At 44.1% G+C, this 25,480-nt stretch overlaps 1 protein-coding gene across 1 annotated transcript in view; it reads left to right on the top strand.

Moving 5' to 3' along the window:
* Positions 1–25,480, top strand: part of NRG2 (neuregulin 2) — a 181,483-nt gene that overhangs the window by 146,542 nt on the left and 9,461 nt on the right. Inside the window, exons 5-7 of the mRNA XM_075715376.1 lie at positions 232–352; positions 11,406–11,464; positions 23,183–23,206. Of these exons, the coding sequence (XP_075571491.1) occupies positions 232–352; positions 11,406–11,464; positions 23,183–23,206 (204 nt within the window). The remainder of the gene's footprint in view (positions 1–231; positions 353–11,405; positions 11,465–23,182; positions 23,207–25,480) is intronic.

Below are 25,480 nucleotides of genomic sequence, written 5' to 3'. Positions count from 1 at the left end.
CAACTCCTCACTCACTTGGCCACTTTTGCTAGTAAAAGGTCAAGTTGCAGCCCCAGGACCTGGAGAGGTGAAGGTGGGTCTAAAGGCACAGGCTGAGGTTTGTAGCTCTGGGGTTTTTGCTTGGCAAATGAACTAGTTGAAAAGAAAACAGAATTGCCCAACAAAGGAAATAACAATATATCCTTTTTGTGTGTGTGTGTGTGTGTGTTTTTTTTTTTTTTTTCCCTGCAGTAACCACAACTCTCTCCTCCTGGTCCGGGCATGCTAGAAAATGCAACGAAACAGCCAAGTCCTATTGTGTCAATGGTGGGGTATGCTACTACATCGAGGGGATTAATCAGCTGTCTTGCAAGTAAGTGAGTGTAGTTCTTGTGTCAATATGGAAATTACTTGGCTGGGGAAGAGGAGACCTCTGTGCAACTGCCAGAGGAGGGGTAGCTCTGAAATTCTCCTGGCAATTGCTGTTTGAGCTGTGCAGGTTCAGAAAGGGAGACTAGAGGAGAGGGGGGTGGGGGAGGAGGGTTCATATTTTCTTTTTTGTGTGAGTGCCACTGTTCACTTTTCCTGACTCTTCCTCTAAGAGTACGTTTGTCCTGGCTGTTTTCTTTCCCTTTCTTCCCTTTCTCCTCTGAAGCTTCAGGGAAGGTTGGGTACCTTTTGCTCTCCCTGAGCTAGGTCAAAGCTCCACAGCACCTGCTAACACATCCTCCCCTCTGAGCAGGGGGGCTTTCCCCAGTGCACAACCACCTCCCTCCTCTGTGACTGGAGGGGGTCCCTTGCTGAGACTTGCCTCTTACCTCTCCTGTCTGCACCTCATGGGCCAAGGCACAGGTTAGCCCACAGCTGTTCACCACTCTCTGTCACTTTGTGGCAGGCTGTGGATTGTTTATTTCTCCCCTTCAAATGTTAGAACCTGCAAAAAAAAAAACCAGGGAGAGTTGCCCTTAAAATGAAACTTCTTGGAGAGGTTAAAGTGGGGCTGCATAGTCTGAGGGATATGGAATAGGATGTGAGACTTTTTCACCTCTGGTTCAAACCTGTCACAGCCAGCAAGCCCGATAGCATCTCACAGCTCACCCTCCAAGCCTAATGGGGACTGTGAATGAAAAGTGCAGTCTGATTGCCAGTGCTGGAGCTGTAGGTACATCCTGTACCTGCCCCTGGGTCCTGCAGAGTGAGCATGAGGTAGTGCCCTGTGCATTTGCTGAGCAGATGCAGTCGGCTTCTGAGCTTACCTGGGGATCCAGGCATCACTGTGCCCAGCTTGGAGAAGCCCAGAGCTGACTATTTTCTCCCTGCATGGCTCAGAGACCTCTCCATGGAGACACACAGCCAAAGGTATTTACATCTGTGGATGTCAACCTAGTACCACCTCCACTGCATGGTGTGATGCTCACTAGACACCTCAGCTCCTCAGGCCTTGAAGGACGCATCTGAACAGAACCACCACCCCTCCTGGAAGGGTTGTGAGATGGATTACACTTAGCATAACACCTCCCTTCTCCCAGTACTCCTTTGTTTTGGAAGGGAGCAATAGGAAAGACCATGTGGAAATGCATTCTGCTGAGCTCCTGTGCTCTCACTTTCCAATGCAGGATGACCTGTGGTAGGAAAGACATAGGATGAACAGCATCTTCCAGTTCTCCCAGGCTTGCCCCTTCATACATGAAAAGAGCTGGGTAGGACAGAAACCAGATGGTGTGATCCTCCATGATTCCTCTCTATGTGAAGTGAGAGAAGCCCTTGTACACCACAGACCTGTGCTTTAGGGTAGTTGTCTCTGCCATTGGCTTCTTGGTGGCACTGTAAGTTCATCTTGCCATTGTTCCCCATAGAAAATATGGGGGAAGCCCCATATGATGAATCAAAGTCACAGCCACTATTCTGGTGTAGTTGTAGCCCCAGGAAGTCCCAGCAGTGCCAGTCTTTCCATGCTGGGGAGGGCTGAACTCTTGAAGCCTGGAGGAGTGTATGAATCAATATCTATCAGTAAGCAACGTAGTGGTGTCAAAAGCATAGATCTCAAGGCTGTTTCTTTTGGGAAGAACCAGAATCCAGATCAAGACTTTTCAAATTGGATCAATTTCAAGAGTTACCTGAGCTCCTGTCATATGCAGCTATAATGGTAAGGTGCCATTTTTTCCTAATGAAGGACACATGTGGTAGTTATCAAGTGTCTTCAGCAGATAGACTGTTTTAACAAAAGTAATTGCATCTGTGTGAAGAAACAGTCTACCTTCAAACCAGGCTGCTATGATAGCTGATGAACAGAGGGGAAGCTCAGTGATGGATTCCATTAAGATTTTATGTGCCATATGAAACAGACCTAATTATTTCATATCATTTGAAAGCCTTAATTCCTTACTTGCAGATGGTAAAATGATTTCTTTTTCTGATGAGTCCCAAGATACAAATTGCTAAAACCAGATGGAAATTGAATAGGTGTGTATGGAAGGGCAGCAAAGTGTTAACCAAAAGGAGGTGTTTTGAAGGTCTGGACTGTCACTATTCATCTGCCAGAAAACACAGTTCTATGTTAACAGGAACCCAGGGGACCCAAGTGCCTTCCATGCAGTGCAGTCATTTCTGATCTTACTGCTTGAGGAGATATAGAATCTGGATGTTCATTCTCCTTGGGTGTTTTTATCATTAAATCGTAGACTGAAGATAAGAAATCCTGGTTTTTGAAGTGGTGTAATTTTAGAGTTTCTGGACTCCAGAGGGCAATAATTAGTTATTGAGGAATGCAGAAGCATTTGAACTGAAAACAGTGTTTCCCATAAAATGGCTTTCCCAATAACATGGACAATTCTTGGGGAAGGCTGATGATGGGTAAATGGACATCACATTTGCCTGCCTGTGAACTAGCAAAATGCTGAAATGTTTCACGGCTTCCTTGTTGCACCAAGACAAGAGATCTGCTGCTGTGGTTTGTGAAAGATACAATGATACAGATTCAGAGGAGAAACTAGAGGAGGCAAAGAGGCAGGCTTTGACCTGTATTTTTGAACTCTGTAACATGGGAGCCAGCCTTGCTCCTCAAGCCATGCCATGCCTCTGAGACATGAGCATGGAGCAGATTGATACGTCCTTCTGCACACAACCTCTTCAAATACCTTGGAGATCAAACAAGAGCATCTTGAGCCAGGAACGACACATGTGTCTGGCACTGTTCCCACGTTGCTATTCTGACTAGAGTCAGCAGGGCCCTGCAGGGGTCTTCTGGCACTGTGTACCAGCTTGCAGTCCTACTTCACCAAGTGCTAAGGAGATTCTAGCACCCTGGCACCCGTGTGACGTCACCAGCCTTTCCAACACCAGCTATCAGAAAACAGAATTTTAGAGTGTTCTTGTTCACTACCTGCCACCATCCTGTAATCATCTTCCTGGAGTGGATTTCATTGTTTGCAGCTGTCCACAAGCATAGGAGATCCTTCCTGTAGATGTTACCCCTGGCACTCTGGAACAAAAGGAGCAGCTGGGTTCTCAAATGATTTCTTCTCCTGAAGTGACTTATGCTTGATTTGTTACAGATATCACCTAAATTGGCAGCTGGCCTTTTATTATTATTTTTTAACAGGCTTCCCAGAAACATGTTCCTCCTGGTCTTTTAAATTCTGGGGAACAAACTGTTTGCCTGTAAACCCACCTCCTCCATCCCTTTTCAATACACTTCACCTAGTCCTTGGACTATGTGTTTTCTTCACCAGGGAAGAGCTCAGAATGCACTTGGGGCTGTTCTAGAAATTGTGTCTTTTTTGGATTGTGTGCTTGCATAATTTTGTCCTTAATTTGAAGTAAATTCTACACAAGCTAGAGTCAAAGGAAACCTGAACGTGATACAGTCTGTCCTGTCACCCTGACTCTGCAAACAGACCACCTGGAAGTGAGATGGGAGAAGTGTTATCTGCCTCAGATATTCTGCAAATTTTCAGCATAAACCCAGGAAACAACTAAGCCACACACACAGAGAATTGACTCAACAGCCCTAGTAAATTAAAAAGCTCCAGCCTCTTGCTGTCAGGAAGAATTTCTCAACCCTTCTCCAGACCATTTTGCTCAGAGAAGCCTTATGAGTTGGACTGGTTTCTCACCATAACTGTAGGGAAGTGGCAAGTTTGAGTAAATTCCAGTGCCTGCAGAAGGGATGCATACAAGCAAGTCTCAAGAACTTGAGCTGGGCTGGGACACAAAAGAGCAGTGACTGTTTTGTTGTGTCCAGATGAACATAGCGCTTGGGATGGCTAGCAGCCTCTGATCTTGGGTCTGCCTCGGTCCTGGAGCCCACTGGGTTCTTGGCACAACTTAGAGCAGTTTGAGGCTGCTCTAATCTTTTATTGCTGGGTGCCATGCCCAGGGGTTTGTGCTAGCATGTGTATCACATCAGAAATACTCTTTTTCCCAGTTAGGTCTTGGCACACATTATCTGCAGTTGGGGTCTTCCCAGCCAAGCAAAGAAACAAAGCCAAGTCTCATCACTGCACAGTCCTTCTCTGACCACTTAAATGCGCTTTGTGACTCTTCTGTGTGGTTGATGTAATCGAAGTGGCTGGTACCCTGGGCCAGGATCTTCCTAAATTGCATGGGATCAGAAGACTTAAAGAGCTTTGTAGAGCAACATCCCCCTCCCCCCCATCATGTTGGACTAGTTGTGCTTGCAAGAGTCAGGCTGAAGGATTTACAAATGCTGACAGATAAACACACTCTCTGGGTTTGGGCTGAGAGCATTGTGTTGCATGAGAGGGTAAGGTCAGAGGCCTGGAGGACCTCAGACTAAAAGTGAAAGTCAAGGAGAGAATAAAAACCAAAACAAAGTGAAAAAGAAAAGATCAGTTAATTTTTAAACTAGTTGATTTATGCAAATCACCAATTTACAAAATTACATGTTCACTTCCTGGAAGCACATTTGCTTACCTTCTCCATGTATATTGTTTCCTGCAGATTTTACCAGGAAAGGGGAAAGATCATTCTGAAGGGTTAGCCACATTGCCAGCTCCCCTGTGCTTTTCCAGAGCACCATTCAAAGGGGTGAACATCAGGCTGATCTCATATGGCTGTGGTCCTCCTTGCAGCACAGCTTGCTCAGCTCCCCTGTGGTGTCAGGAGATATGCCATCCCTCTCAATGACTCTACTGATTTGGTCAGCACAAGTTGCATACTGCACAACCACAAGTATGTCACTTTGCCGTGGATATATGAGCAGTTCTGCAGGGAGGTGTTGCAACATCCTTGGAAATGAAGAGCCCACACTGCTGAGCTAGGGGTGAAAATCTCCACATCCTGTTCCAAATCTTCTGAACCAGCCAGGACTCATTCATTGGGTTTTGCATGCTGTTTATCTTGGGTGATGAGATCAGGTACCTTTTCGGGTTCAAGTGGCCCATCTATGCATCCTGTTCAATGCGTCCTTTTTAATGCATGTATAACTATAGCAGACCCTTGAGAGCCATCAGAGTGTGGAAGCTGATCCTGCAACAGCAAGGCTCAGTGAAGAGAACAGAGCAGATCCTGCTGAGCTCCCACAACTCAGTTGGAGCTGTACTGTTATCTTCACTGAGCCGAGAAGTGGGTGTCCCTGTGGTTTGGACTCTACTATACAGCAAACATGCCTTGATTAGCTGCTCTGGATAAGGCCTCTGCATTTATTCTGGTTACTTTCTTTTCTTCCTATCAGCGATTTTGTGGAGTCCAGCCTTTTGTGGCTCTCCAGAGCCTGATCATCTGGGACTGGTCAGGGGACAATGACAGAACTGTCTTTTTTCAGCCCTGCACGCAAATAAGCAACATGCTTGAAACATTTCTCCATTTGCTTATATCAGTGCATTGTGCCCTTCTGCTACAGCTTCTTATCCCATTATTTTGAAGCACCTGCTCATTTGCATTCTTCTGTAAAATGGATTGCATTATGAGAGCTACCAAATTTAGCATACTTTAATTAAGATCTGGGGGACCAAAGAAAATGTGCCAACCTTTGCAAGATTTAGATCAACAGCTGGCCAGAAAAAGTTTTGCTTCCAGCAGGAATGTTATGATAATGATGTTATTAATTAATAGTAGCAAATAATAATTAACAATAATTATTGCTCTACCCTGATACAGGGCAAAAGGTCAAAGTTTCTCAATTTTCATAAATAAGTGCTCTGCAAACAACATAGAAATGGGTTATTCAAACCATTTTCATTTGTACTTTTTAAGATGCTTTACTTGGCTGATCATCTTACTGCATTTTTTTTTTACCATGTAAATATTTAACTGCAATTCATCCTGGACCCAAGAGCAGAACTTTGTGGATGTTTTTGAAATGGGGTAAAAAAAAGTCTTAAGGAATTAGTCAAAACTGAAAGAATTGGACATTTTCCAGCACCAACAGAATCTGGACAGAAAAATTCCTGACCAGTTTTATTGATGGCATTTGCAAGTAGTGAATTTTCAGATGTGGCAATGTTTTTAATTTTCATGCACCTGGTTAGGCACAGAGGCATGGAGCTAAGCAAGGGCAGTCTTGGGGGCTCTCCACACAGGCTAGAGAGGGGATAAGGTGCTATCTGAAAGAGGTTAGTGCAGCCTTGTACTTCCCCAAGACTGTTCCTACAGTCACAGCTTTGTCCACTTCCCTTGGCCTTTGAGGAGAGACCTGCTGGGCCTCCATGACACCAGTGAGTGGACCAGGAAGTCCAAAGGTAATATTTGCAGGAAAAGTCCACCATCTGTGTAGTCCTTGCAAGAGCTTTCAAAAGGAGGAGGGACTCCATTTTGCCAGGCAAAACCTCTAGACTAGGGTCAAATGGGCAGGAGGAAGGATGCCATGCTCAAGGACCATCTCATCGCTCTCAACCTTAGTGAGCCTTAACTTTCAGGTATGTCCCTCAGGCCATATGCTTGGCCACTGAAGAAGAGCTGCCCAGAAGCCCTTACCACAGGCAGCAGATTCTGCATGCAGAAAGGGTGCTTTCCATTGCTTTTCCTGTCCAGACTGGGAGACTAATGTGCCATGCACGCTTGAAATTTCTTTCCTAGAAGCCACATCTAGAGCCATAGTAATAAAAACCGAATCATCTTCACCAGCCCAGAAGTATGGAGACAGCGAAAAAAAAAAAAGGAACCATGAGCATGGCATGTTTTCAAAGGTCTCCTGGTCACTTTTGTTGCCAACAGCCTTGCTTATGAGGAATCAGAACCCAGGGACACCAGAAGGGCACACGTGTCTTGACAGCCTGTATGCTAGCTTGGGAGGTGACAGAAGGTGCTCATGTTCATGAGGTCTTCTTCTCTGTCACTTTTCCCAGTGCTGATTCACTAGTAACTAAAGATTAAAAGCCTGAGCTGTCATAGGCACAAAGAAGACAGTTATCTACTGCCTTCTGTCTAGAAAGCTCCCCACCCACGCTAGGCTGACTGCGGAGATCTGAAGATGGGCTATATGGTAGCTGTCATGGCATCAAAGCTTCTTTGACACTTTTCTGGTTTGCTTTTTCACTTCTCACCAATTTCTTTCTCTGGGTTTTTATTTCCTTCCACCAGTTTTCATGCAATTTTCAGTCTTTCCTTAATGGCATGCAGCTTCAGTCACACTGAAGTTCCAGCCTTGGCTGACCTGTTGCAGATGTGTGCCTGAGACAGTTTTAGCTCCTTTCAGACAAAGTGCCCCCTTTTGAGGTGGGTAGGATGTTTGCTTCATTCAGCAGCACCCTTGAGACCCTTCGGTGTGCTTACAACATACATGAAATCTCAGATCCCAGACAAATGGGCAGCACGTTGCAAGCTAAACTGGATAATTCTGAAGACTCTTGTGAATAAGTTCATGACTCTACCAGTGGTGATGAATAAACTTCAAAAAGGATTGGGAAGACACCTATTTTGAATGTCTTGTTCAAACACCAGTGCAATCTCTTACAGGTTTTTCCAAAGTCATGCTTCCTTAGGGCTGTCCTTGTGAGTCTGCATCACCCAGCTGCCTCAGGTTTGTGCTCTTTGATTGCCAGCAGGACATATTCTTCACTCCACTTCCCAGCACCAGCTTCCTCTGCTTCATCCCGGGGAAGGTCAACAGGCCTCATGTCTGATTGTAACCTCTTGGACTGGGCTTTCCTTGGGAGCTGGCTGGGGTAATGTGTTGAAACAACATTACTGCTATGTCCCCCTTTTCCTGTGCTCCAAGATGAACATCCAAGAATGAGAAAAGAGGGTCAATTTTTCAAAGATATTGCCTGACCAGGGAGTCAAATTTCCAGTTTCAAAAGTGACTTGGATACTGAGAAACTTAAGTGTATGACTAGGGAATTCAGTGAAGCCTCATGCAGAGCCATGCCCTTAAGTTCTCCTCAGGCAGTTCGGGGTGCAGCCCAGCACACTCCCACATGGAGGTGGTAGTAGAGCTCTCAAAAAACAGATACTGTGTAGCACAGAAAACAGTTTTGGTCATGGGCAGTGAGGGTGCACCAGCTTTTTTTCTCAGTGCAGACCTACGAAAACTGCAGTGAAAACCAGCAAGAAATCAAGTGCCAAAGCCACGTCAGTCATGCAGGGCCTTCCAAAGCTTTCTTCTGTGAGATGGACAGCAGGTGAAATGTCCCCTGGATGTGGGTCACCCTGTCTTGGAGAACTGGGAAATGCATTCTTTATGGGAAAGATGGACACGTTTGGAGCTGTGGAGGTGTTGAGGTGGAGAAGGACGGTAGATGGGATGGAGAGATTATGCAGACTTTTATTGGCTATATCTTCTCCTTGGATCATGCTGGATTCAGAGGTGTGTCTGCAGGTCCCCTGTAGGCATCCAGCACTTAGGCTCAGACTACCTTTGGAGTACCAGCAGGCCATCCCACAAGCAGATGGCCTCCTTTAGGAGCCTTTGGCAGTGGTGTATCAGTGTGTCAGCAAATGCCCCAGCCCCTACCCCCCAGGAGTGTTAATGCAGGTCTCCAGGCAGGGATTAGACTCTATGCACTGGGGCAATGTCACCAGCCATGTCCATTGCCACAGCTGGGAGATCTTTACACCCTGTCCTGCCTTGTGCCTAGCCATCTGGTGCCTCCTCGAGCCCTTCTCCAGACCCCAGCTGAATCTCACCTCTCCTTTTTGGAGAGGAGCCCTCCAGCTTAGAGAAGTCTGTATCTGACAGATGGGCTGGTGTACCCCTGGTCTGTACAGCTGGTGAGGCTGCTGAGAGCCCCTAGCGCTCCCTCATATGTTGTGATTCCCACCTGCTGGCCCAGATCAGTGTATGTCCATGATGAGGGAGAACTATTAAAAGTCAAGGTTTTCTGGTCATAATGAATAGGGAAGACTTCACTAATTTCTACCTTGCCCCCCCAGGGAACTAAACAGTTGCTGAAAAAAACTGTCTGTGTTCCTTTAAGCAAGTAGAGAGAAGCAGAAATTAATCTCTCTTCTTGACTTCTTTTTATTGCCACTGGAGTTGCATATCTGTAATGTGCCGTCTAAACATAAATCTGTCAAGAACAACAAATACTGCCATAGCCCTTGAGCAACAGTACAGAACTAATCTGCCAACAAGCTTTGGAACTACAAAGCTTTGGTCATATTTGGTCATTATTTGGTCAAAGCCATCCCTTCCTCATCCCCTTTGCTGTGTCCACAGACTGGGAGCAAGCATTAGTGTACCTTTGTGAGGCATGTAAGGGTCAGATCTGCTCTGCCCAAGTGGGGCTGGCATTGAGCACGTGGGACTTGGACCTGGACCTGCCCCGCTCCACCCCACCATATGTGCAGGTTGGGACCAGTCATGTGACACTGTGCTGAGGCTGCTCCGGCTGCTTGCTGTCCTTTGCAGTGGACCAGCAGGGAGCTAAGCCATTGACCTCAGGCTCGGGCCTCTGGTCCATGTCCTTTTTGCTGAGACATCTTTCAGTCCCTTCTTTGCTGACCAGCTGGGGTATAAGGGACAGTGTGATCTTATGGGTGGCAGCTGAGAGTAAGGAAGGTCTGACGTGTATGAGGCCCAGGACCTGCAGCCCTGCTTACCCCAAAAAGTTGGAAAGCAGATGTTAAGATGCTAGCTATAATGATAAAACCCTCTTAAGCTCAGAGGAGGGAGAGATTGGCTGGGGAGGGAGGGAGGGAGTTGTGGGACAGGCAGGTAAGAGCTGGGACTTCAAGAAAGCTAGGCATAACTTTGAGGGACTATCCAAGGAGGCCATAAGAAAAGATGTGAAGTGAGGGAGAGAGATAAGTGCCTGGGGAAGAAGCGTTTGACCACCCACAGCTGAGCTCCCATTGCTTCCCAGGCTTACCCTCAGCTGCGGAGGGTCACAACACAGTGTGTGGGTGCTGCTGCACCGTGCGTGGTTCAGCAGCTCCTGCTGCACCCCTGCCCATGCCCCTGTGCTCCCCAAACCTGGCTTAGCCTGGGAGCTACTCCAGGGAGCTTACTCATGAGCCGGTGCACGTGCCTCATGGCCCTTGTCTGCAGGGTGCCATACCTGCCACTGCAGCATCATGCTAATGTATAACTGGTGTCCCATGAGCTGGCACATCCCAGCCCATCATGTAACATTGGTTGGGATAGCCTGAGAGAGTCTTTCAGCTGGGCAGCATCTTTCTTCCCTGTTTCTTTATCTCTGTTAACACAGAGACTCTGTACATGCTTTCTCTCTAACCACAACATAACCCTTTTCCCTGGAACATCCTGTGGGTACTTCTGGGGTAATAACAGGAAGATGCTTGCCATACACAATGCTCATTGTCACCTGAGCAGCTGCTCACTGCTCTGTGGTGCCTCTTGCCAGTCTTGTCTAGATAGCAGCTCCAAGGAGAGCCTCTGAAAGTAGTGTCCAGCCCATCTCAATCTTCCTGCCAGCTGATGCTTCTAGCAGGTGAGAAGGAAGCAGGCAGGCAGAGGAGGAAAGGAGGGGTTTGGCTGGCTGCTTGAAGACCCAGGCCAAAAATAAGGCTGGAATGCTGATGTTGCAGGTGCCCGGTTAAAACAAAGCAAAGAGTAAATATGCGTGTAAAGCTTTTATTTTTTCCATTCATCACAATGCACTTTTTATTTCTGACCTTAGCCTCAAGAATGGTGCCAGACATGTTCTGTGATTTCTCCCCTTTTCCCCTCCAGATGTCCAAATGGATTCTTCGGACAGAGATGTTTGGAGAAACTGCCTTTGCGATTGTACATGCCAGATCCTAAGCAAAGTATGTTTGAAGACAAAAAATGCACCACACTACTTAAAACCTCCTGGGCACAGCGGTGGATGTAGAGTGGTCTAGTCAGGGATGGCTCTTGGTGTCAGCTTTGGGCTAGGGCTTAGGGATGCAGGTAAGGGTGAAGGCTGAAAGCAGATGGATAGGAGTCGTGGAAGGGATCAGAAGGGGCCTCAGTTTGGTCTGTTTGGGTGTCATTTTGCTATCTTGTATCTCTCTCTTTCTGGTTTTCTTTCTTCCGGTAGGTGTCCGATCGAATTCACAGGAGACCGGTGTCAGCATTTCGCAATGGTCAGCTTCTCCAGTATGTCTCTTTCTACTTCTCTCTCTCCCTGGTTATTGTAGCTCTGTGTCATGTCCTTAAGCAGGTTCTTCTGTTCTCCCAGAGCCCTCTTCCTATCTTGTGCACTCGCAGCTCTGCTTGGCTGCAAGAGGAGCTTGTGATCGTGTCCAAGAGGAAAACTGGGGCTCTTGTTATCTCCCCATTTGTTAGAATGGGTTCTGCTTTCATTTCTGATTGAACTTAATGTTGCTTGCTCCTTTCATGCAAAATGCAAATAAGGCACAAGGTTATGTGGTGTGCTGTGTGAGAACAGTCTGTGTGATAAGCTGTATCTGCTAGCATTACTGTCTCAAGATGGACTATGTTGTGCAGTGCAAGACATGTACATTTTCCTGTGACTCTTGCAAGGGGTTGTGTGAGTCTCTCTGTACCGAGAAAATCACAGCACAGGCTGTAATGAAATTTCCCCCGAGGTAGTGTTGTGTTTCTGTTTCCAGAAGCTAAACCAAGCATCAGTTGAGATGGTTGGAGGCTGGCTTGGAGTCAGATCCTGGAGCACGCCCAAAGGCTCCAGGGCACACATGCATGCCTGGAGCCCCAGAGGTCACGCTGGTGGCTGCCACTGTTTCAGGGCTTCCCACGCCTCAGTGCCATGCAGGCTAAATCTGCTGACTGGGCATCCCGAACTATATCCCTCCCAGACACAAAGATGTTCCTGTCTCTCCTAGGGGGTTGGACAGCCTTGCATATGGGGTTGTGTCTAATTACAGTGACTGACCCTTTGACCTTGTATTCAGTGGATGTAAATACCCCAGAGCCCTTGCACTTAGTGCTTCCCGATTTCTAGCTTCCAGTTCCTACAGGCTCTAGGTCTCCAGAGATGCCTCGCTTATAGACATCATTAGCTTGTTTTGTTCAAGGCAGATAATTTTTCAAGGTCCATATTCAGACAGTGTCCCAGCATCAGTGGGATCCTGGTCTGGGTAAGGACTGACCTGAAAGGAGGCCCCTTACAGTGCAGGGAATTGGCTATGGTGACCCTCTGTGTGACCCACTGTGTGACCCATCCTGCCTCCATGCTGGCCATTTGGACCACCACAAATGGTGGTTTTAAAAAGAGGCTTTTTAAAAAGAGCCACAAAAGAGGCTTTAATCAGTGGGAACCAGAGAAGAAATGCGGCTCCATGATGACTCCTTGATTCCCAGTACCCCCTCTCCCAGCTCTGTAAGAAATCCTGCAGTCCTCATCCTGAACTGGATGTTCAGCAGGAGTCTCATTAGCACGTGCTAATAGCTGGCAAGTGCTCGCATTAGACTCCTTTCTACAGAGTATACAGACAAGATGCAAATGAGCTTTGTGAGGCCCTTGGGACAACTTGATGTTTTTACATTGCCTTTTGTTCCAACTTGGCTTCCAAAGCTGAAACCTCCATTGATTTATTCTTTCAGACTAAACACATCCAAGTAAGCTCTTTTTAAAATGACAAACCAAAATGTTCTGATCTTTAACCTGATGCAAAAGGGTTTCTTTTCTGTTTTCAAGCCCATGGTGTCAGGGACCCCAGCTGCAGACAGCAGTGTGATGCTCATGTGATGAAGCTGATTTGTAGGATGTTTCATGAGGTGGTGTCCAACAGGCTTAAACATTATTGCTACCATGCTGCAAAACCAAAACAGGGATGAAAATTAGTTTTATGTCAGGAAAATGCCTTTTCAGAACATTAATGGCAAGAGTGAACAACATGTGTTTTTTCCCCAGTCTGCAGAATCCAGCTTGTTATGGGAATGAGATTTGTTTAAATTTTATTCATGTGTTAGAGGAGCAATGCCAACTTTAAAACCAACACATGTACATTTCCTTACCTCAATTCTGCTTTAACCATAGGATAGTAAGGTAATAACTCTTAACAATCCAGGTTACCTGTCTGAACTTGGATAAAAATCATCTAAGATGATGATTCATATGTGTTTATAGCTGTTTTCACTTTCAGGTCACAGCTGGGTAATATATAAAGCAGCAACACTACAGAAAATCATGCACTGAACCTGCTGTTCTTCTGAATAGGAAAGGCATTTCACTTGAGTGTGGACTGTGCAAATGCTTACTTTCTATTTTAATCAATAATTAGGGCACAGTAGAAGTTGCTGTTGCTCTATAATTCACTCAGTGCTTCATCCCATATGGGTTCTGACAGGTCAAAAGCTGAAACAGATTAAATGAGGTTCAGGCATTTCCACTCGAATTAAAATAGCTCTGTCCTGATTCATGTTTTGAGAACATTGCCAGAACTTGACAGATACTTAAATAGTAAATAATGACAGCTACACTGGTGGTGTTTTAAATGCATCTGGGATATTTTAGATAGATTGGAGCCTTCTGATTCTTTAACATAAATATTAAATATCACAATATTACTTTTAGTAGGTATATCCCAGGGCTGAATGAGAGTCTTTGCAAAGTGAACTAAATTTAAGATGCTGTTCTGAAAAGATATGGCAGATACTTTGCTGATTTTGGGCCAGAGATGGAGATGGTGCAGCATCCCAGCATGATGCCAGATGTTGTGTATCTTCCTTCTGGGAGCAGCTTCCAATCTCACCAGTTTAAACCCTCATTCTGATTTTGCTCAGGTAAAACTCCCCATGTTCTCTAGGAGTTCAGGCTATAATTGTCTATTTGACAGGTAGCTCTGGAGGTTTGTTTTTCTCTGTCCAAAATACCTGCTAGATCACTGTAATTATAAAGGTAAAAATCAGATGTATTTAGACAGGTTTTCTCACATGTGATGTTTCTCTATGTTGTTATTACAAGCATATGACCAAGTGTCTACTGTCAAACATTCTGGGTATATACCCTACTGCTTGAAAATGAAGAGGAAATGTTAAAGATGGAGGTTTTTTCTATATCGTGCTCACATTGTTGCTATTTTCTAACAGATTGGTACAGAGGAACTCACTAGGAATTGTGTTATTGCGCTAGCTACCAGTCTGTCCTGGCTCAGCCCTTATTTGGATGAATAGCATTTGCTTTAGGTAGGAATTTGCAACAGCAGAATTCAAGTGTTCCTGTCTGCTTATAAGGAGTTTACATTTTATTTTGCTTGCATTGTAATGCAAATGTAATGGGAAATGTGCTGAGATACCGGAGAAAAAAGCAAAGCATGCTAAAACAACTACTTATCTGAGAAAATGGATGCATAGTGCAAACAGACAACATCGCTCTGGCCTAACAAGGTGCCACTTCTGAGCAGAGCTGGCTGTGTCAGGTCTCTAAGCCTGCCTTTATGCTAAGCCTGCATTAGTCTAAGCCACCCTGATGGTCTGTTTTCTAGCAAGGCTCATACCGTAAGAAGATCCAAGGCAGCACGTTTATTTTGTGCAGCAGCAGCTAGGTATTTGCAAACAGTTGGCTACTGTCAGTCAGCAGACGGACAATAACCTGTTAAGTGGCAGCAACACAGATGAGGGCCTTTGAGACATTGACGCATAGTAATCCAGCATCCAGTAAGTATGGGCAAAGTCTCACAGGGAAAATTAAAAACTTTGTCCTGTTTATCATAGGTCAGTTTTAGGACAGTATGACAGATGGCTTTCCCACATTCATCGAAACAGAAAACTTACCAGAAGAAGGAAAGAAGGAGAGATGTCAGAGCAAACAACTGCACGTTCACTGAGATTAAAATAGTTGAAAGGTACATATCTGAGAAGAAAAAGATGTCCTGACTTAAGCCTGGTTAGATCCCTTTTGTCTGTATGGAATTTCACTGGTCTCAGTTGGTCTCTGTGCACGCTTCTCCATCCACGCATAAGGAATTGGCTGATGGATCAAGGTTAGATCATGTTGTCTAGGTGTTAACTAACCTGTAAAAGGAAAGCCTTATAGAAGGTGTACAATATAACTGAGAGACATTAACAAAACATTTAAAGCAGTTTTAATTTAGACTGAAGGAGAGGGGACAGTGATTGTCTGCAATTACTACATAAAAGGCGAATGCCCTGGTAGATGAGAATATGGAAAATTATTTCCATGGGTGATGAGTGATTAAATCATCTTACTAAAATGTTTTTCACATCAAGGTCTTCATATTTCTCTGTCTGCATACAATTATAGTTACAGACATAATTAATATATATACCGCATTGTACATATGATGGTAAAGTCTGCTAGTTTCAGGAGTTAAGTCTTGCAGTTACGAAGTAACTCTGATGAAACCAGAGAGCTGGGAGATCCTAACTCCAAAATGTGACCTAAAGCAGGAATTCTCCCTGACCCCGGCCATGGGGAATCCAATGCACAGGCAAGGAGTAACCAGCTGTACTGGCAGTCTGAGTTCATGTCATGAACTTGTCTTCTGACCCCTGTTCTCCCTGCCCCCCCCTTTGCAGCAATAATGCAGCCAGACCCTCATTATTTTTTCAGTGGGATTTTAGACATCTGTGTTAGAGGTCTGAGTCCAATCCCTAGGCTCTCTTCATAGTCACTGCAGAGGGTTTGGCACCCAATGATGAGAATTTGGCTAATTGAACTCCAGTGCTGCCATCAGGATGAGATGTCTTATGCTCCAGAGGTGCTGAGGGTGATGAGTACAAACTCATAGGTTTAGTTGTCAGATGTCTATCCTGGAGCCCTGGTGCATGTACCTACAGAGTCACAGATCACAGACATCTCTGGCTATCCATGCACTAGTGAGAACAGAAGTTTAACACATCAAACTGTTGATCCACAGCCTGAATGAATCCATAGCATTAGTACCCAGGGACTATTTTGCCTTTGCAGTCAGATCTTCATCTCTGCTGGCACATGTGGATGAAAAGTTCAGCAATATCACAAAAGAGTCAGGAAGTCTTTCTGATATGAGAGCTTCTAGTGGGTATTGGAGACTCATCCAATTGACAGCTGTCTCCTGGGTCCAGCTTCATAGGCATAACTATGTCTTGCAGCTCCTTCCAGAAGACAGAAGCATGTTCAAAATCATCCTTCCTTTTAAGAAACCTTTTTTTTAAAGCTGTGCTGGCACCTGTATTTCATAGCTGCCTGATCTACACCAGATCAAGATCTATCTCTATCTTCTCTCTTCTACAAGACACTTTTCAGGTCTTTATAAAACCCTGCTGGAAGTTTACTAATAAATTGCCATTTACTAATAAATTCGGATTGGCTGGTTGTAAAGGTTTTGTAAAACACGATGGCAGCTATTTCATTCCTGGTGGGGCTGAGATACTGAAAGTTAAACATCGTGAGTGGGAACATTTATACCTTGCCTAAGTCCGTACATTTGGATTCTTTCCACTTGCAATTTATGGAACAATTTAGAAATTTGGGATGAAGTTTTATGTTTATGCTTGTCTCTTGTCCATGGAATCTGAAATTTCATCTTAACTTTGCTATTTATTCATCTCCCACAATAATTGTCACTGATCTAGAGGACAAATGTCATACTATTCATCTTCTTGTTTAGTGAAACATTTTCATTTTCTACGTTGTGACCTAATTAAATTTGAAGTCTGTAGCCTGCCTGTAAACATCCTGGAATAGAGCTGACATTCATATACGATGTAATCTAGCATAGTCTCCATTTTTGCCCCATATTTCATTCTTGGTTTCTTTACAAATTGAATTTTAATTCATAGTTGGAGTCTTCCTACTGGTCTGCTTTGGAAGCACAGAGCAGCAATTTCTGCTATCCATTGGGAGAGCAAGCATTCTCTTCAACTTTGGGCTCCCCTGAGTTTCTGTTATGCAGGCATCAAATCCCTTTTTTGAAGGGGATGGTTGCATGGTACTCAATGTAGTCATCTAGAAACATGGAAAAGAAGAGCTTGAGCTGAGAAATTAGTCTTGCAGTCACAGACTATCTGGTCAGTTCTGCTTGCAGTGGACACAGATATGAAAGCGTATACTGAGTTCCCAGCTTGATATGTCTCCCAGGACTCCCTAACTGTAGCCATCAAAAGTTTGGTGTGATGGGTCTGGCTTCTGATTGATTTTCTGTGCGGCAGGACATTTCCCTTGGATAGGCATTACAGATTCCTTCCAACAACAGATGATGAGCACGGGTATTTCTGAGATGAGAACCATCATCTGTTCTTGAGCATTCACCACACGGTCACTGGGTGTGATCTGTGTAATGATCTTAGCAGCTTGATTCCTGCCCTATTTTAACACATTTCCTGTAGATTGGATGTCTGGGTCTTCCCATCAGTCATTCTTTCCAAGGAAATTGCTTTCATAGAACCTTTCCAGCCAGAAAAGCATCAGCTGTTTCTACTTGCAGTGTCTATATCAGGCTCTCTGGGCTGGAAACAGAATCACAAGTTCCCACAGTGGCACACAAACTAGCTCCAATGCTGCTGACTAAACTGTCGTGGAAGGAAAGCAGTGTAGGTTTATTGGGTGAGAGGCTTCTTATTTTTCTGACAAATGGTCCCATTCACTCTGAAGTCACCAGGCTTCAGCTGGACGAGTGTTGGTCATCACCCTGACATGCAAAAAGTGACCCTTCTGACAGGTGGGTTTTGGATGCTTGCTCCTCACACTGAGGTGAAGTGTCCCCGTGAACAGAGGGATAAATGCACCACTTCAAGCTCTTATGGGAAGGTCTATAGCTGAATTTCAGCTTCTCTGTTCACCTCACTTCAATATTCAGCAGTAGTTTCCTACCTTTGATTGTGATATGAAAATGATAAGCGGAAGAACATTTCTTTTTTTGAGCTGCCTTTCTGTTTCCTCCTCCACCTTTTACTCATCTGAACCGTGAAACAATATTTAGCAGGATTTTAAATTCCACAAACATTCTGCAGCTTCCTTTCAATGACATGATAACATGATAACTGCTGACCACTTCATTACAGGGTGATGACTATGCTGTGGTGTGGCTAGGTAATTACAGGGTGTTTGTGGTTTATCATAACAGGGTTATTCCTCCCCCCTTGATGGCAGTACAGGTTACCCTTTGGGATCTCCTAAAGTTAATTGCATGTTAATCCACAGCAGCTTCTAATACTCTATTGTTATGTATCTGGACTCCTGAGGCCTACCAAATTATTTTTATTGATACAGTACTGGACAAGCTAAATGGCTGTGCAGGTTATGGAAATTTTGCAGACTTTCTGTACTTGGAGATCCTACATATTGCCCAGCCCTTAACACAAGCACAGTGTCCTCTGTCCCCAGCATCATGGGACTGTCATGCGTTGCTCCCTGTACACCCTGGGGGAAGCCTGGACCAGGGTGCTGCAAGTATTACTCGTCAGGACAATTTATTATCAATAGTCTGTCTTGCTGGTCCTCAGATGTTAATTCTCCACTTTGTTTCATGCCTTGGAGCATGGTCTGTGACCCAGATATCCCTCTGGGGGACCCAAGCATGTTTACGGGGAATAATGCATACAGTAACTAAACATCTTAATGACATTCTTGGGCAACCTGAAGTCCACATGAGCACAGGCCCAGTTTTCACAGCTGTTTGCTAAGGCTTTTATCCTTCTTAATGATCCTATAAATCTACAGTTCAGTGAGAGCCATCTTGTCTTGAGGTGTTACTCCTATAAAGGGTATTTTAGATTAAATATTTTTGTCTGTTCATCTTCTAAAACAGGTAAAAAACATTATAGAGAAAAACATAGTCACAAAGTCACTGCAGATCAAGTAAGTGTAGGACTTTGTCTTCTGTCAGATGATGAGAAAAAAATCCACCATGAAATTTGTGACAGCGGGTCCACAGAGTACCCACCCTACTGGTAGCACCTAAATCCAACTGAATTTTTTCTTTCAGTCCACTTCAGCTGAATGTCAACCTTTGGAGGACTTGAGTGTAAGGTCCATGCATCACTTGACTCTTCAGCAAGCCCTGCTTTGAACAGCTGAGTGGTACCAATCTGGGTGATGGAATCTAACCTGAATCCCATGCAGATGTGTTGCAGCTGAGATAAAGAGTATGAAAATGAAACATTTTTGTCATCTCTTTCATATTTTTTCCCTTTTCCCTTCCTCCTCTCCCATGCCTGCTGCCTTTCTCTGTTGGACAGCCTTCTGTCATACATACAATAGTTAGGTATTTGAACATTTCCAAACTACTGGTCCAGTCTCCTTTGGGATCAACGCAGAATAGCCTAGCTTAGCTTTTAGGTACAAGAAGTAACATAAATACTCTAAAGTAATGCATTAAAGAGGCTAGTAAATAGTTTTCTTAACAATGATGGCTGCATTAGGAAGAATGGGTTCTATCTTAAGTCCAACATTTTCAGAAAGGTTCAGCAGACACATTTGGAATGACATTTTCCAAAAAACATGTCCCCACTTCAAATAGTTTGGGGACTCTCACAGCAGTTCAGGGTGCTCAGCCCTAACTCCTTGCCATGACTAGGGAGCACGTGAGGAGTTCAGACAGAAGGTTGATGATGTGAGAAGAATAATAAGCCCATTTCCTCAGCCTAGAGCTACCATCTCAGTGCCATCTCACTGTAATTTATTTGCTTGGTAGCCTCTGGATATATTCCTTCCAATGGAGCTTGTCCCTTGGGAGTTGGAGAGTATTGCTGTACTTGGTCAGCACTCCTGGCATGTATCAGTTTGTCTCTACAGATGGGATTCATCAATTTAATTTTAGCTATCCGAAAGGCTCCCTCTGCCACAAGCCTGGGATACAATACCATTGCAACCACCTCTATCAGCACAGAGTGAATCACCGTCTGGAGGAGCTGTAGGACTTACCTGGACCTCATGCTTCCCTCTGTATGGTTAATGGCTGCAGAGGGGGACTGCTGTCCAAAGGTTTCCAGGCATCCCCAGCAGCCAAGTCTGTCAGACTGCCAGTCTAACTGGGAGGGTGAGTAAAATGCAGGTTGACCAAACTGTTGCAGGACACAGTGCAGGTGCTACACGTAATGCTGAACATCTTCTCCACCTACCAGCAAATATAGCCCAAAGATTTAAAGATGTATTACTTTTCCTGATGAACCTCTTAAAAAAACAAAGGAGACTTCTTTCAAACATGGTATGCAGTCAGAAATATCTTTTGCTCCAGACTAAAATAAATTGTTGTCTCTAGGAGAAATTTTGACTTCTCAAATGTATTTTCTACCAAGTGGTATGTTGTTGATATAACATAGGCACGCACTATGTGGTAAGCCATGTTTGTGAAGATGATACCCCTCTGCTGAACACAGGATAATTACATTTTGAAGCAATGTTTTTCCTGGAGCTGGGGCCATCTTGTTAGCCTCTGGATTGTACCATGTTGAATAATTTTGAACAGTCTCTTCTTTAGAGAAGAGGCAAACACTCCAAATCCCAGCCTACTCTTGAAGAGTGTCCTCCTTCACTGTCCCAGCACAGAAGGCAATACCTGCCCAGGCTGGGAGGAACTCCTGAGCAGGGGAAGGGGAGAGTGGCTCCCTATTTGATGTGTTCAGTTACGGGTGATACAGAAGCAATGTCTGTAGCCTGAAATGATGATAGAGATGTATTGAGTAGCCATGGACATCAGATGCAGGAGCATAGGTTGGGGTAAGGTTTCCTCTATCTGCAAAGCTACCAGTGGGTTTGTAGGCATAGGCAGGCACATACATTCCAGGTGCTGCATGGTTGCATAGTTTCTCTCCTGCTCAGGGAACCTGTAGCTAAGATCCAGTGAGCCAGCTGGCTGTATCTGCTCCATGGGGTTGGGGAGCTACAGTTCTGATGTGAGAGGGACAATGGGAAGGCTAAAGTTCCTCAGGTCCTGCCCACCATCTCTGTTTGCACAGGCATTTCTGAGTTTGAAAAAAAAAACATGAAAATATTTTGAATGGCATCCATTTGTAACTGTAGATGTTGCAGCAAATCCTGGAACAGGGAGGAAATGTGACAGTATAGGCAGTATGCAGCTATCAAATGGATCAATAGCATAGATATATAGATGAAGATCTTAGAGGTCCTTTCCAATCTTAATGATTCCTAGTTTTTACTTTCATTATAAATAATCCAGCCACCAAGCCAGGAAACATGGAATTGCTACTCTACCCTTAACTGGTTTAGTGGTGGACTTGGTAATGTTAGGTTAATGGTTGGACTGGATGATCTTAAAGGTCTTTTCCAACCTAAACGATTCTATGATTCTATGAAATTTAATGTATCTCTACATGCATTTGTCATAGTGTTAGGTGAAACTGTGTGTATAATGGTAGCATGCCTTAGGAAAAGGTCAAGGCTAGATGTGATAACCCAAGAGGTTTAGGATGAATGCATTCTGTCCGGTTCTCTGCTGCCCACCACATTGGTCCATGTCACTGCAACTTGTACAAAATGACTGTGAAACGCATGGTAGAGTTTGCTATTCCTTTTGCACAAATGTGAGACATGAAACAGAGAGCAGCCAGGTTTTGTGGCCTTTAAATCATACAAAATTTTTAAAAACCCAGTGCCTCCCAACTCCCACCCCGCAAAAAACCCCATCAGCATTGATTTGAAGACAAGAACCTGCTTTAGAAAATGTGTTTACACATTCCATAACGATTTGTGCTGATTTCCCCCTGCCTAAATTTTGAACAGCATTGCAAAAGAAAGACAATATTTTTGTGCAGCAAAAAGCAGCTCCTATGGAAAATAAAGTAAATAAATCTGGACGTCTCCAAGCTGCAAATAATCTTGTTTGTATGGTGACTGGGAACAGCAGAGCTCACTGTTGTGTACAATGATAAGTATGGAGAACTTCAACATTTATGTAAGAAAGCCTGTCTTTAGGTGAGGTCTGTACCAGGAAAATTACTAAAATTTCAGGATACCTATTCTGGATAGCTGCATTATTGATTCATTAGGTAAACTACTTCGCTTAGCACTATCTCTGCAAGGTGAACTGCAATGTTACTTGTAATGAATGTGAATTTGAAAGCAGATGCTCCAATTTGGTTTTTTTTCAGCATGCTAGTTGTTTCTAAAACAATGCAGAACCACAGCAGAAGTGAAATTTGGAAGATCATAGACTTGAGGGAAACTTTCAGTGCAATTTACACTTTTAGATCTGCAAGGGATTCATTGCCTTGCCCAGGCAACTAATCACTTGTGACATCAGTGGTTCACTGCAGATCTGTACTGCCAAGAACAGTGCTCACACAACTGACACGCCATCAGGTGATTTACAGGCAATGCTGCCAGATGACACTGTGCATCTGAGACCAGACTTGAGGTTGTGGGCAGCAGAATCATGCTGGCAGGCCTCAGGGCCCTGTATGAGTGCCCACACATCTGTCTGCCCAGCGCTTTTCTTTGGTGCACAGGCCCCCAGGCAGAGAGGGACGTGTGAAACCATGCAGGGCATATTTTGCCTGTAGAAAGTAAGTGAATGGTTTTTACCAGGTTCATGCAGTTGCTGTGTTTTGACCTGCCAGGAGTTGTTTCAGAACAAGTGTACCTTTTTTTTCTTTTCTTTTTTTTTTTTTTTTTTTTCTGCCTAAACTGTGAATTCCATATCAGGTACTAACAAACATGGCTCATCTCAAAAGAATTCATAATTAACTAAAAGAATTCATAATTAACTTCCACTGCAATTTGTTTGGCTCTTTCTTTACATAAGATATAAGCTCTGGTGGGAATCTGAAATGCTCTGAAGCATACACTGTCTTCTGTGTAACTGCTGCTAAGCCTACCGAAAAGCTAATCTGCTGTAACTGCACAGTGTGTGTGTTTGTATATTAGAGATCTCTGACAGACCTGTTTTTCTTTTTCTCTTTCTCTTCCTTGTCTTCTTTCTGCATTGGCAGAGCATCTTGGATTTGAATTAAAGGGTATGGAACAACCATTCATTTATTAATCAGAAGCCATTAAGAGCTGCCCACATTATATTTATGGCTTTAATGGGATGATTAAAAAATCACCTGTTCTGTTCTCTTCCCTGGCACCAAGATAGATGTTTGGATTGAAGAAAAAAAAAAAAAAAACCTAAACAAAGCAAAACACAAAATCTAAATGTAAACCTATGAAAATGTATGTGTATTTTTAGCAGCACTTTTTTCTTTGTTTCAAGCAGCAGCCTGGTGTGTGTGGCGTGACTGGGATGTTACAATTGCCATACGTCTCCTCATTCAACATGCTTTTGTGTATTTAACTGAAAAGCTGGAGTTTGTGTCCATCCAAAAGGTTGCCAGCAGGCACCACTTGGGAATGGGCAGGCATTCCAGGAACAGGAAGGCAAATTTTAGGAAGATCACGGCTTTTATAGAAATTGCCATCCTAGACGCACGAACCTCCACTGGATCCTGTGAAGGGTCAGGATGAGCTTTGCCATTCCTCCTCCCAAAGGTTAGCAGCTTATTTTGGTTCTTGACTTGGAGGAAATTGTTCCAAGAAAAGTGGCATGAGACAAGTTAGTCTAGAAAACAGTGAGCCCAGGGAAGTCTGTAGTCTCCCATGAGAGCAGAGGGTGTAGTGCTGAGCATCATGGTGGCAAGGTGAAGTTTGGAAAAATACTGCAGTAACTTAAATGCTTTTAAAAATATCCCCTTTGGGCAATTACCTGCTCCTGCCCAGTTGCTCATAATCATATTATTTTTCTTCCATTCTCCTCAGTCTGTTTTTAGAAATATATCAAGTACCACTTGAGTAAGCACCTGGGAAATCAAATCCTTGAGGCTAGGTTTCCCTTGAGTGTAGAGGCCAACCGCAGGGAGGGCTTGGTCAGATGAGAGCAGAGAGATTTATCTTTATCACTTAGCTTAAAAACATTTACCCGGCAATGTCAGCCATAGCAGATCTTCACATGAAGACGCTTCAATTTGCTAGAGGTATGGGGACACCAATCTTTCACTTCTGGATCCTAAATTGTCTTCTTGGGTCCCTGAGGTGGAGGGATATGCACTAGCTGAAGCTGGAGAAACTTGTCTCCTCTGTTTTTTGCATGCCTGATCCACCAGGATTAGTGTGGATCCCCCAGCAGTTCTTCCCTGCTGCAGAAAATGTGTGCATTTTGTGGTCAGGTGTTTCAGAGAAAGTGGTGCTGCTAATGCTAATACACTTAAATAAACTTTAAAATTGAGGATTTTTGACATCCCTTTTTTGTTGAACTTTTGTCCTTTTCCTCATCCATTCTCAATGTCATCGCAGAACCGCACACATCCTGTTCTCAGTCTACAGTCAGCTCTTCTCTGTCATTCGTCTTTCACTTTCATGCGTTGCTGTGACATCCCTGGCTGGACTGTGATTGTCAGCATTATGTGGCACCACATGGTTTGTTCATAGTGTTTGCTGCTGTAGAGTGATGCTGCTGCTGCTGAAGACATGGTGTTTGTAGAGCACAGAGACACAAATGGACAAGTCCTGCTCCAGGATCTTACCTTCTCAAATACAAAATTGTAGTATGCATTCTCTTATTTTCTTTCTCTCACTGTTGAGATGGTTTTGTGCAACATGGAGATATTGTGTTATCAAACATCATGTTTAATGAGATGTTAGGAGCCAAGCTAAATTACTATCAGCAGGTCATTTAATTTTTAGTTTTGCAGCAGTGATGCACAGCCTCACACTTCACTACTTCACATAGCAGAGCTGTCAGCTCAAGACAGAGGCTAAATCTGCATTTCTGATGAACTGAAACATTCCCCATGCAATTCAGGTGAAGGTTCAGGAAAGTCAGACATGCCAGAGTCAGAGTACCATACTGACATGATCACCAGAACAGAGGCTGTCATTTGAGCCTTGGGCAAAAAATTTTGCCATGTATGTAATAGGTTAAAAAAAAAAAAAAAGCCATAGTTTTGATGGCTTCACTTTTTCTCCCTCCTCCATGATTCAAAGGGAACAATTTATGCTTGGAAAAAAAGTCTTTGTAGCAAAAAGCATAGCTGGTGAAGAATCTTTGAAAAAATTGGCTTCGTGGATGGGTCCATGGTGAAAACTGACCTCCTGCCCAGCCTTTTTTTTTTTTGTAAAAGTAGTTTTTGCTAGGTAGTAGCAAAATTCTTGCCCAGTGCTGTCCATAACCAGGCCATGATCCTAGCTGGTTTTCCTGATTCTGATAAAATCTCTGAAACTCCTGTCTGAAGAAAAGTGCTGTACAGCTGGAA

Source organism: Pelecanus crispus, chromosome 8 (genome assembly GCF_030463565.1).
Source record: "Pelecanus crispus isolate bPelCri1 chromosome 8, bPelCri1.pri, whole genome shotgun sequence".
NCBI classification, from domain to species: domain Eukaryota; kingdom Metazoa; phylum Chordata; class Aves; order Pelecaniformes; family Pelecanidae; genus Pelecanus; species Pelecanus crispus.
The sequence above is the reverse complement of the archived record's forward strand: the minus strand, read 5'-3'. Positions and strand labels throughout refer to the sequence as shown.